At 48.3% G+C, this 11792-nt stretch overlaps 2 protein-coding genes across 6 annotated transcripts in view; one reads left to right on the top strand and one right to left on the bottom strand.

The window, feature by feature from the left end:
* Arhgap4 (Rho GTPase activating protein 4) overlaps positions 1-3953 on the top strand; it is a 16210-nt gene extending 12257 nt beyond the window's left edge. For all 5 annotated transcript variants that reach the window (XM_031364269.1, XM_031364253.1, XM_031364244.1 and 2 more), the window contains 10 exons: positions 120-180; positions 266-343; positions 424-558; positions 654-759; positions 843-1076; positions 1151-1224; positions 1304-1487; positions 1819-1911; positions 2262-2361; positions 3350-3953. In XM_031364269.1, the coding sequence (XP_031220129.1) occupies positions 120-180; positions 266-343; positions 424-558; positions 654-759; positions 843-1076; positions 1151-1224; positions 1304-1487; positions 1819-1911; positions 2262-2361; positions 3350-3583 (1299 nt within the window). In that variant the 3' untranslated portion in view covers positions 3584-3953. The remainder of the gene's footprint in view (positions 1-119; positions 181-265; positions 344-423; positions 559-653; positions 760-842; positions 1077-1150; positions 1225-1303; positions 1488-1818; positions 1912-2261; positions 2362-3349) is intronic.
* Avpr2 (arginine vasopressin receptor 2) lies at positions 3883-6547 on the bottom strand. The gene is made up of 2 exons (XM_031345522.1): positions 6473-6547; positions 3883-5743 (listed from the first exon to the last, which is right to left on the bottom strand). The coding sequence occupies exons 1-2, from the start codon at positions 6545-6547 to the stop codon at positions 4817-4819; spliced, it is 1002 nt and encodes a 333-aa protein (XP_031201382.1). The 3' UTR covers positions 3883-4816.
* Between the last annotated feature and the right edge of the window lie 5245 nt (positions 6548-11792).

The following is an 11792-nucleotide window of genomic DNA, read 5'->3' as shown; positions in this document are numbered from 1 at the left end:
AATCAGTTTCTTCACAGAAATTCCAATAAACTCCACTGTAACACTATTAGGAGAAAAGTGATAGAATGATCAGGGGTCTTGCTATATCCTAGTGAAATAAATGTGTTCTCTGTCCCCAGAGCTCAGGCACACCTGTGCCCCTTGTGGTGGAGAGCTGTATTCGCTTCATTAACCTCAATGGTAAGTGTAGCTTATCTTCTGCCATGCTGGCACTGGGTATTTGTGGACAAAGGGATCCTGCCTGTCAGCTCCTTGTCCTCCACAGGCCTACAGCATGAAGGCATCTTCCGGGTATCAGGTGCCCAGGCCCGGATCTCGGAGATCCGAGATGCCTTTGAAAGAGGTGAGGACTGATGGACAAATGTAGCAGTGGCTTCAGTAGGCACAAGTAACTTCCTCATTTTAGCATGTTAACCTCCACAGGGGAGGACCCTTTGGTGAAAGGCTGTACTGCCCATGACCTAGACTCAGTGGCTGGGGTACTAAAGCTGTACTTTCGGAGCCTGGAGCCCCCACTCTTTCCCTTGGACATGTTTAATGAGCTGCTGGCTTCAGCAGGTGAGTCCTGAGGCTGGCTAGGTAGGAGAGCCACCCCTTAGTGCTATTGATTACAGCTTTACTCAGTCTGCTGTCTTGGGCTGCCTTGGCCACAGAACTGGAAGTTGTGGGTGAGCGGGTGGAGCCTGTGAACCATCTGCTATCCAGACTACCCAGACCTGTGCTAGTGGTCCTACGATATCTCTTTACCTTCCTCAACCAGTGAGTACTTGTGAGGAGCCAGTTGGGATTGGAGGGGTCACTAGTGCTGGAGTTCCCTGCCTGTGATCTGTGTGTTTCCCTAGCCTGGCCCAGTACAGTGATGAGAACATGATGGACTCCTACAACCTGGCTGTATGTTTTGGGCCCACGCTATTGCCTGTGCCTGCTGGACAGGACCCTGTAGCCTTGCAGGGCCGAGTGAACCAGCTGGTCCAGACCCTTATCCTGCAACCAACACGGGTTTTCCCACCCCCAGCCATGTTGCCAGGCCCCATCTATGAGAAGTGCATGGCACTACCTTCTGCCAGCTGCCTGGGGTAAGCTTGGGGGCATCTTGGGGTAGAGGGAGTCTAGTGGAGGCAAGTCAGCCTTACTCTGCTTGAAACATCAGGGATGGCCAGTTGGAGAGCCTCGTTGGGGAGCCAGAGCTGGAGTTGAAAACTGAGACCACAGCTCAGGAGGATGGTGAGAAAGAGCAGGGAGACTCTACCCCATCTTCCTATGTGCCCACTCTACCCTCAGCCAGACCCTCTCTTCCCCATAGGCCCAGAGGGAGTTGTGGAGGCTGTGGCCTGCTTTGCCTACACTGGGCGCACGGCCCAGGAGCTGACGTTCCAGCGAGGGGATGTGCTGCGATTGTATGCTCGGGCATCAAGTGACTGGTGGCGAGGGGAGCATGCTGGTGTGCAGGGGCTCATTCCCCATAAGTACATCAAACTTTCTGAGGGGTGAGTGAGCTGTAGCCCTAAGGAGAGTCCCATTGTATCTGCCTTGGATCTCCTGGGCTGTGGTGTTCATAGTTGCTTTTTAGCTCCTACTAAGCATGGATCTCCAGGTTTTCTTCCTCTTTCTGGAAGTAGCTGCTGTCATTCAGACATCCCAAACAGAACTTGTTATAAAACCCAGGTTGCTGCCCTCCCCAACACCAACCCAGAGTTTATAGGTCTTGGTTGGGCCCAAGAACAATCATTCTCAACTCCTTTGATTGAGGCAGGGGCCATTGGCCTCCAAGCTCCAGACAGGAAAGAGTCCAAAGTAGCCAGTCTTTTTCTTGCCCAGGGATGAGAAGCAGATGGCTGGTTCAGGACTGCATGCCATGGGGGAATCTGTGAGCCATCCAGAGAGCTTCCTGACCTTGGAGTTTACCAACCGGTAAGCGAGGAGAAGGCAGGCCTTTGAAAAGACTCCTCAGAGGGTTCTATTTGTCTTGTGTACTGTTAGAAGCAGCAGGCATGGTGGGCCAGAGGCTACCTACACTGTTAAGCTTGAGGGTGTGGGCTCAGGCTTTAGCCACATGGGATTGGGGGAGTTGTTGTATAAAGGTCACTAAGTATAGATAGAACAGAGTCAGCCTTTTTGTGACTGGGAGAGGTTCTTTCTAGAAGAGTTTTGGGACTATGGAGGCTTATCTTTTTCCTTTGGCTATACCTAAGATAGGCACTGCCAGCTTAGGTCAAGAATTTCCCAGGGCCATTGCCAATCTTCCTATCTCTGCCTTGTAGGCTGGAACTAGGCACCCCACCTGAGGCTTTGGGCCCCTCTGGGCACAGACGACACTGTTTAGTCCCTACCTCCCCTGAGCAACATGTGGAAATGGATAAGGTAAAAGCCAGGACTGGCTATGGGGCCAACAGGGGGCGCCTCTTCTACATGTTCTCTGTCCTCCCCAAGGTGAGGCTCAATGCTCCTACTCTCCTTGGTCCCAGTCCAGGAGCATCTGTTACCAGACATGCAAGTCAAGTCACAATTTAGGGAGGAACATACGGACAAGGGGAAAGAGACAGGGTGGCAGAGACAGAGGTAGGAACACAGAGGTAGAGATGAGAGGGCAGATCATGAGCCCAGCTGTGGTATGGGACTCAAAACATTCTTGAGCTAGAAAGAAGCCAAACTGTTTAGGCTGATATGGGCAAGGAGTTCTAGGACAAACTTCAAGGCTGGCACCTAAAGCTAGGCTGGGTGCTATGAAGCCAAGGAGAGTGAGAGGACATATGGTCGGGAAGGAGGAAGGGCAGCTGGCTAAGGAAACAAAATAGTCTCAAAACAAGGCTCTGGTGAGAGGTACAACTTAAGGAGTCCCCTTTATACAGTGGGTTTTTGAGTCCCTATGGACTGAGCAGGAAAACCCTGAAGACAGTTACTAATTCTTAGGAAGAGTGGTCCTACTCCTAGGCCTAAGGATCCTAGGGCAGGCTGGTAAACACACAGGAGTAAAGCCTGGCAGCTGGGAGACCCAAGGGAAGACACTGACCCATGAGTCCCCTGTATGTTTACAGCATCACAGGCCATGGGTAGAAACTGTGATATCAGCCAGAGAAAAAGTAGGAGTGGAAAGAGGGGAGATCCAGGGCTCAAAGCCACCCCCACCCTCCAGAACAAGACCAAGAAGTTACTATCCCACAAGTAACACTGAAAATAGAGGAAGGAAGGTGGAATGGAGTGGGAAAGGTGGTCTGGAATCTCAACTAGTCCCTCCCATGACCCCTGGAGAAGGGGCCTGGCTACCATACCATATTGTAGCTAGGCCAAGGCCTTAGTTTAGAGATTGGCAGAAACTCACTGGGTACTCTCTATTTTTCCTTTCTGCTAGGCTGTGACGCAGAACATGGATTCTGTGTTTAAGGAGCTCTTGGGGAAGGCCGCTGTCCGCCAGGGCCATGGGCTAGCATCTACAACCTCCCCCAGTCTAGGAACTCGAAACCTGAAGCCCCTGGCCTGCAGCAGCTTCAGCAAAAATAAAGTCTTCTCCCGGGGACCTGGGACTCCAGCTTCCCCTTCAGTCTCCCATCCCCAGGGTCCAGGTTCAACTCGCAAGCCAGTCTGAGGCAGCTTACCTCCAGCAGCCACAGCAAGCCCACCATTCCACCTAGGCCTATTGCCTCACCTCAGCCCTGTTCTAGGTCTCTTGGGAGGTAGCACAGGAAGGAGGCTGGAGACGAGCTCCCCTTGTGCCTTTGCTTGGAAACCTTGGGCTATGGCTGTGGAAGATGGAAGTGGCAGTAATTCATAAAGACCCATGTGCTGGTTGCTGTTGTAATAGCCTGTGTTGTTTTGGGGGGCTGAACAGGTAGGGTGCAGGGCAACTCCCAGAGCCTGCGCTGCTAGAGACCAGATGCCAAGACAGAAGGTTGACATGGAGCTGTTTATTTTCACCTGGGGACCTGCTTCCAAAAATGCAGTCTTGCTTGATTATATATGCAGTCTTGCTTGATTATATCATAGGTTCCTGACTATAAGTATATCTGTGGGTGTGGGAATCTTTGTATTTCAGCTTCGTGCCCACCATATACCTGGTCCAAGGAAATTTTTTCCAAGTGGAAAATGAACTGCAACTTTTATTAGGGAGACAGACAGTAGGGAGGAATGACAGGAAGGTCTACTAGTCTTATCCTGGTCCTTCTTCCAGCTCCCTGGCAGTCTTCCTCACCTGTGGGGTACTTGCCAGGGTAGGAAGCACAAGCACCTCTGTTGCCTATTCTCCTAGACTTTGAGGCATCTGTCCCAGTTGCTTCCCATGTCTGGCAGCAAAGGAGCCAACTTTAGGGTTTCTTTACAGCCCTGGAACATTCCTTCTTGTATACCTGGAGACAATGACACCTAAGGAGGACCAAGAATAACCAAGGTGCCCTTTCTTGGTACTCCCAGGACCAACCCTAGATAGTCAGTTGAGCTACAGCGCATTTTTGAATAGAAAGATCTCAGTAGATACTCAGGAGGGTGTATCCTTCATCAGAGAGGAGCTGGCTGTGGCACAGGACTCATCTTGAGGACCCAGGCTGTGTGTGGTGTGCCGCTGAGCACAGCAGAGCAGGCTGCGCAACTCCGAGGAGACACTGCTACTGAAGGAAGCATAGATCCAGGGGTTGGTACAGCTGTTAAGGCTAGCCAGCAGCATGAGCAACACAAAGGGGGGTCCTATGAAGAAGAGAGTCCAGGCTGGAGCCAGGGTGTCCCTTGCTCACACTAGCAAGCCACAGGGATACCACATGCATAAAGGTAGCAAGTGTAGAGCATTTCAATGTGTTGGGCAAGCCCCTTACCTCCCCTACCCCCAACCTTAGTCACACCCACACCCACTTTCCAGAGGAGCTTCTGGATCCCACGCTGCCCACAGCTGCACAAGGAAGAAGGGTGCCCAGCACAGCACGTAGACAATCACAATCACCAGTGTCATCCTCACAGTCTTGGCCATAGCTGCTGATACATGGGCTCCCTCGCTGGGACTTCCTGTCCGGTGCCCTCTGCGGCGCCTCCCTGCCCTCTCAGATGGCCCTGGCACCAGACTGGCATGTATCTCCCGGAAGATAAGAACCTGGCAGGCAGCAATGCCTAGGGCAGGTGCCACAAACACCATCAAGGCAATCCAGGTGACATAGGCACGAAGACCCCATGGCTCTGCAAATCGAGCCCAGCAATCAAACACCCCACTGCCATTTCCCACATCACGTTGAGCAAAGATGAAGAGCTGAGGCAGGCTGAGAAGCAGTGAGAAGGCCCAGGCTACCAGCACTGGCCTGTTCCAGCGAGCCCCACCTCCATGGCGGTATGCCAGCATAGGGCGGCAGATGGCACGGTGGCGGTCTAGCGTCATGGCCAGGATCATGTAGGAGGAGGCATACATGCCTACCATCTGCAGGTACTTGACGGCCCGACACAGGGCATCAGGGCCGTGGAAGCGGTCAGTGGCGTCCCAAGCCAGCTGGGGCAGCACTTGAAACAGAGCCACAGCCAGGTCAGCTAGGCACAAATGACTGATGAAGACGTGCATGGGTGCCCAGCGTCCACGCCGGCCCCGTCGTATTAGGGCCCCAAGCACTAGGCCATTGCTCAAGGCCACAGCCACAAAAATTGTAGATAGCAGGGCCAGTTCAGCCCGGACTAACAGCGGGTCTCGGTCATCCAGTAGCTCCTCCTGGCTGCTGTTGCTGGGAGAGCTAGGAGGCGAAACGGGCCCAGGCACAGCTGGGCAAAGGTGAGGGACAAGTTAGTGGGGTGCTATTTAGGCTCCCCAGAATGAAGAAGTTCCAATGCCAGGGATGGTGTGGGCTGTGCAGCTGGCACCTTGAACCCTTGTCAGTCTTACTGCCTATTTCCTGCTTCCCAACAAAGGAATCTCCCAAGGAAGTGTTTGGTTTGGAAGGCAGGTAGTATCTGCCCTTTAACCAACTCCTCCTGACACCCCACCAGTTCACAAGAAAGGGAAATATGTCTTTCGAAAAGGGGCCTTCTCAGCTTCATCAAATCCACCTAGCCCACCTGGCTTATCCATGTGAGGGGTGTCAGGAGCCAAATAGCTGGAACCTTACTTACCGGACATGGTAGACACCAGGATCATGGTGGGGTGGCTGATGATGACCTGCACACCTGTCACGGGAGGCCAACTTAGGCTCCACTCAAGGGGCCAGCCCCAAAGCCCAGGGTCACTGCACCAGATAGAGCTGCCAGGAGGTGCCTTTCTGTAGGTGTGTTCACAGGATGGAGGTCCAGCCTGCATTTAGGCCTGGGCAGGGAATATAAAGAACAGTCAGAACAAACACACAAAGCCCAGTTCTGTCTGGGCACCTCACAAGAACCAGACTGGTGATTAGAGATCAGAGGTAAACATTAAGGTCCTCCTGTCCAGACAGCATCTTGGATAGACCACCGTTGGAGGGATAAAGACAGGGCAAGACAGAGCAAGTGTGTATCTCAGAGCTCTTTTGTAGCCCCTTACCTGCTTCGGCTTCTGGGCTTCTGGGCACCTGGGCAGCAGCGTGAAGGTGGCCCAGCGCTCAGATCTGCTCTCCATTGTGGGCCCCGCCCCAACCAGCCTCAGGGAATGACCTGCACAGGAGACTTCCCCCCTCCTTTCCCTCATGCACCACCTCTAGCCCCACACCTCCCTTGGCCTCCCTCCTCCATCAACCAGGAAGTAAGTTCCTAGCCTCCAAATTCCTTTCCTGCCTCAAGCTTCCTTGGTCAGTTCACAGGACCATGCCACTTAAGCCCAGTCCCAAGCTTAACTCAGCAGAAACTTCCATCCTGCCTCCTCCTATTCCACAGGCCCACCTTTCTAGAACACATGGTATGGCAGTGCTGTGAGAAACTAGTGCAGCACCTCATCTCCTAAGTGGGAAATTGAGGCTGGAAATAGCTTAAGGACCCAGATGTTTAGGTCCCTCTCTTCCACATACTCTTGACTCCTGCCACCTGTAACTCACCAGCTCCTTTTCCTTTTATGGCTTCCTGTTTGTTCAAGTTAGCTTGGTCCAGTCCCAGGCTGTACCCTGCTCACCCACCCAAGGCCAAGCACCTTTTCTCCCTCTCCATCTTCTCCTCTTGACCTGCAAGGCTAGCAACTAAAACAACACTACCATGGGCCAGGACTAGGGATCTTGCCAACAGTCAAGGTCTCTTTTTTCCCAGAGAGTCTGGTGGGCTCCAGCTCCTCCCAGCCCCTTGGGGTAGAAGACACATGGGGTACACACACACACACACTATGTAGTTCAGACATCCACATCTCACATATACTACACAGAGGTACACATCACCCAATATATACTGCATATATATATATATATATATATATATATATATATATATATATATATATAAAATCACACACACATATATATTGCTTTAGGAGCAGCCTTTGGGTTTTTCTGGGTTTTTGTTTTGTTTTGTTTTGTTTTTTTCGAGTCAGGGTTTCTCTGTATAGCCCTGGCTATCCTGGAACTCTGTAGACTAGGCTGGCCTCGAACTCAGAAATCCACCTGCCTCTGCCTCCCAAGTGCTGGGATTAAAGGTGTGCGCCACCACTGCCCGGCTTTTCTGTTTTGTTTTTTTTTTTGTTTTGTTTTGTTTTGTTTTTGTTTTTGTTTTTTTGTTTTTTTGTTTTTTTTGTTGTTGTTTTGGTTTTTAAAGACAGGGTTTCTCTGTGTAGCCCTGAACTCACTCTGTAGACCAGGCTGGCCTCAAACTCAGAAATCTGCCTGTCTCTGCCTCCCAAGTGCTGGGATTAAAGGTATGCAACACCACTGCCCAGTGATATTCCTGAATTTTCTATCTACACTGAAGAAGGGTATTTGGGGAATGTAGTACTCTCTAAATATCAATTACATTAATTTGCTTGATAATAGTATTCAAATATATATTTTGGCTGATTTTTTTCTTTTCTATTTGATCAACTCCAGAAAAACATATAGTGTCAATGTTGGGAGATTTATTTATTTCTAGAGCCCTTTTGAGGGAACAACTTTTGTTTCATATATTTGAGAGATTTGGTCTTGTTATTTGTCACCTTTCAGTATCTCTCTTCTGGTAACACTCTTTATGCTGAATTCTACTCTATTTTGTATTTGTACAGCCACACCAGCTTTCCTTGATATATCTTTTTCCATACTTTGACTTTCAACATGTATTTATGTGTAAAAGTGCTTCTTGGAAATACTGTATAGATACTTTGTTTAAGGCTGATACTCTCTGCCTTTTAACCTGTGTGTGGCAGTTTGTAGCCTTCCAAGGTAGCACCAACAATATCTCCATCCCACATGTTCTCCGGGAGCCTTGCCACTTTCCATCAAGAGGTAGCAGACATGGTTGTGATAGGTAAAGTCAATAAGGCAGAAGCTGCAGGTTATCTTAGCTGGTGTACTCACCCATCACAACCATGTCTGCTACCTAACTCCCCTACCACCCCATGAGAAGACATAGTCATAATTGTTAGAAACTGATGACCTAGAACTTCCAATGTTCCTGCCTGTACCTGGGATTATAGGAGTGCACCATCACAAGGGGTCTGTGTAGTACTGAAAGTGGCTTTGTAGGTGATAGGCAAGTACTTCACCAACTGAGCTCCATCCCCAGCCAGCATTTTTATGGCTTAGTATCATTTTTTTAAAATTGTCTGCTGATTGTGGTTTAGTTGTTTTTGGCTATTGCCATTTGCTCTCAAGTGGCCTCTATCACAGAACTTGATGCTGGCCTTATGTACCAAGTTCATTTGAATTAAATCATTCCTTCTGAAGGAGAGATGCTCATAAAACAAACTAAGTAAACTTATAAGGAAACTCCTGAAATGTAGGAGGTTCAGGAGGCTCAGTGACAAGATTCACAGGCAAGCTGAACAAGCTATGAGCTGAACAAGTCAGTAAGTAGCATTTTCTCTGCATCAGCTCCTGCTTCCAGGCTCTCTCAGGTTTGAGTTCTTCCTGCCTTGGCTTCCCACAGTGAACTGTGGACTCCAGATACTTAAGCCAAATAAATTCTTTCCTTTCCAAGTTGCTTTTGGTCATGGCGTTTCATTACAGCAGTAGTAACCTGAACTAATACAGAAATCAGGGTTTGCTTTCCTTTTAGTTTGTTTGCTTTTGAGAAGGGATCTTGCTTTGTAATTGTAGTTAGCCTGAAAGTCAATAATCCTGGTATACAATAGATAAAATATAGGTCACCTCAAATTTATAATTATGCACCTGTCTGAGCCTCCTTGGGGTTAGGATTAGAGATGTGAGCTATCATGCTTGGCTCAGAAAAAGTATTTTTATAATTGTATATTTTCTTTCATGCTGTCAGGATAGAGTCTTCCCTCAGAAGTCAGGTGATCTCTGGCTATCTTGTCATGTTGGCAGAGGCAGGTGAATCTCTGTTAGTTTGAAGCCAGCCTGGTCTACAGAGTAAGTTCACATGCTCCTGTCCTGGGGTATTACACAGAGAAACCCTGTCTTGAAAAAGCAAAAATGGCTGGGCAATGGTGACACATGCCTTTAATCCCAACACTTCGGAGGCAGAGGCAGAGGCAGGTGGATTTCTGAGTTTGAGGCCAGCTTGGTCTACAGAGTGAGTTCCAGGACAGCCAAGGCTGTTACATAGAGAAACTCTGTCTCAAAACACCAAGACAGCCTAGCAAGGCAGGATAGTGGTAGTACAAAACCTTACAGTTGGTTGTAAAACAAAGAAATGGTCTGGGACTTCTCTCTCTCCCTTTTAAAAAGGTAATTTTTAATTTAATTTTTATTTATTATTTTTTCATTTATTTATTTATATTCATGTGTATGGGTGTTTTGCCTGCATACATATTTGTGTGCCATGTGTATAAAATGTCCATGAAGACAAGAAGGCTTCAGGTCCTGAGACTGGAGTTACAAATGGTTGTGACCCACCATGTGGGCACTTGGAATCAAATCTATCTCCTCTGGAAGAACAGCTTATGATCTTAACTACTGAGCTGTCTCTCCAGCTCCCCTCTTCCTTTTGAGGATGTGCTTTCAATGTATGGAACACTTCCCACTGGGACCCACCACTTCCCAACATGCCATGTTGGAAACAAAGTTTTTAATACAAGGACCTTTGAGGGACTGGTCAATAGTAAGCTTCATCAGTCCTGTGACTTCAGGTCCTATGTCCTGGGATTAGTCACAAGGAAGGTCTTTAGGCTGATGCCTGAAACTGTCTGCTAGCACTCAGGAACTAAATGAGCCAACACTCAATAGAGAATCATCCATTTAGCCCTTAGACTGTGCTTGAGGGACTGGTCCAGACTCCCATTTAGCCCTTAGACTGTGCTTGAGGGACTGGTCCAGACTCAGGAGTGGAAGGATGCTGCAGAGAATGGAAAGGAAAAGTATGAGGCTAAGAACAGAGGGTAAGCATTTGTGATAAACAGGTTAGAGCAATTGAGACAGGAGGAGGATAGGTGAGGTTAGCATGATTTGAGGATGCTGGGCATGGTAATGTACATCTGTAATTCCTGTATTTGAGAGGCTGAGGCAGAGGATGAAGAGTTCAAGGCCAACCTGGGCTACATGAGACTCTGCTTCCAACAAAACAAGTGAGAGATATAAGAAAACAAAACAAAGACTGTACCGGACAGACAGATACACACATAACGAGGGAGGGGGATGCAGACAGGAGGCAGAGGTGGGCAGATCTTTGTGAGGTTGAGGTAAGCCTAATTAATCTACAGAATAAGTTCCAAGGTAGCCAGTGCTATGTAGTGAGTCCTTGTCTCAAGAAAAAAAAAAGCCAGAGAAAGGGGCTAGAGAGATAGCTCAGAGGTTAAGGGCATTGACAGCTCTTGCTAGACAATCCAGGTTCAACTCCCACCACCCACAATCATCCTTAATTCCAGTTCTAGGGACTCTGATATCCTTTTCTGACTTCTGCAGGTACTGCACACACATAGTACAGAGATATACATGCCAGCAGACACTCACATATGTAAAGTAAAATAAGTAAATCTAAAACGTCTTTTATTTTATTTGGGGGGCGTTTTGTTTTGTTTTTGAGACAGGTTATCTTAGTGTAATCCTGGCTGTCCTGAAACTCACTCTGTAGAGTTTGAAACTCAGAAATTCAACTACTTCTGCCTTCTGAGTGCTGAGATTAAAGGTGTGTGCCACCATACTGGACCCTAAAATGTTTTTTTAAAAAAAGAAAGAAAGAGAATAAAGTGTTGGAAGAACAAGAGTAGTAGTTGTATAAAGGCAGGACAGAGGCTATGTGGAAGGCAATGACCAGGGAAAGCTGTGAGGAGAGGTAGGGAGGAGCCTTTCACCTCTGAGGATAGGAGAGGGGTTGACCAGAACTCTTAGCTTTTGACTGTGTAACAAACCCTTCCTCACACATCTATAGAAAACAAGTCTCTAAAGATATATACTATACACATACAGGGGCACAAACTTACCTTTCTTTTCTTGGTTTGTCTTTTGAAACAGGTTGTCCTATATCCAATACTTGACCTTGAACTTAATATGTAACCAAGGATGACCTAGAACTTCTGATCCTCTTGCCTCCATAGCCTGAGTGCTAGGATTATAGGCATGCCCTACAATATTAGGTTCAAAAAGTACTGGGGATTGAACCTGGTGCCTTCTGCAAAATAGACAAGAACTCTAATAACTAAGCTACATCATCACTGAAAGGATACTAGCCCCCTCCAGCATGGCAAACATGGCTCTGACAGGCCTTTCCCTTCTCTCCAATTCCATTTTCCTTGCTAAAAACCATTAGGTTACATTCCTAAAGCTAGTCATCAAGGTCTATTTCCTTATGTGGCC

This window comes from Mastomys coucha, chromosome X (genome assembly GCF_008632895.1).
Source record: "Mastomys coucha isolate ucsf_1 chromosome X, UCSF_Mcou_1, whole genome shotgun sequence".
Taxonomy (NCBI): Eukaryota; Metazoa; Chordata; class Mammalia; order Rodentia; family Muridae; genus Mastomys; species Mastomys coucha.
Note: the sequence above shows the minus strand (reverse complement) of the source record. Positions and strands in the feature narration are given on the sequence as shown.

Coding starts and splice junctions, on each gene's coding strand:
- Avpr2 (XM_031345522.1), bottom strand. CDS start 6,547: ATGGAGAGCAGATCTGAGCGCTGGGCCACCTTCACGCTGCTGCCCAGG. Junction 5,744..6,472: donor AAGCCCAGAAGCCGAAGCAG/GTAAGGGGCTAC, acceptor GCACCCCACTAA/CTTGTCCCTCACCTTTGCCC.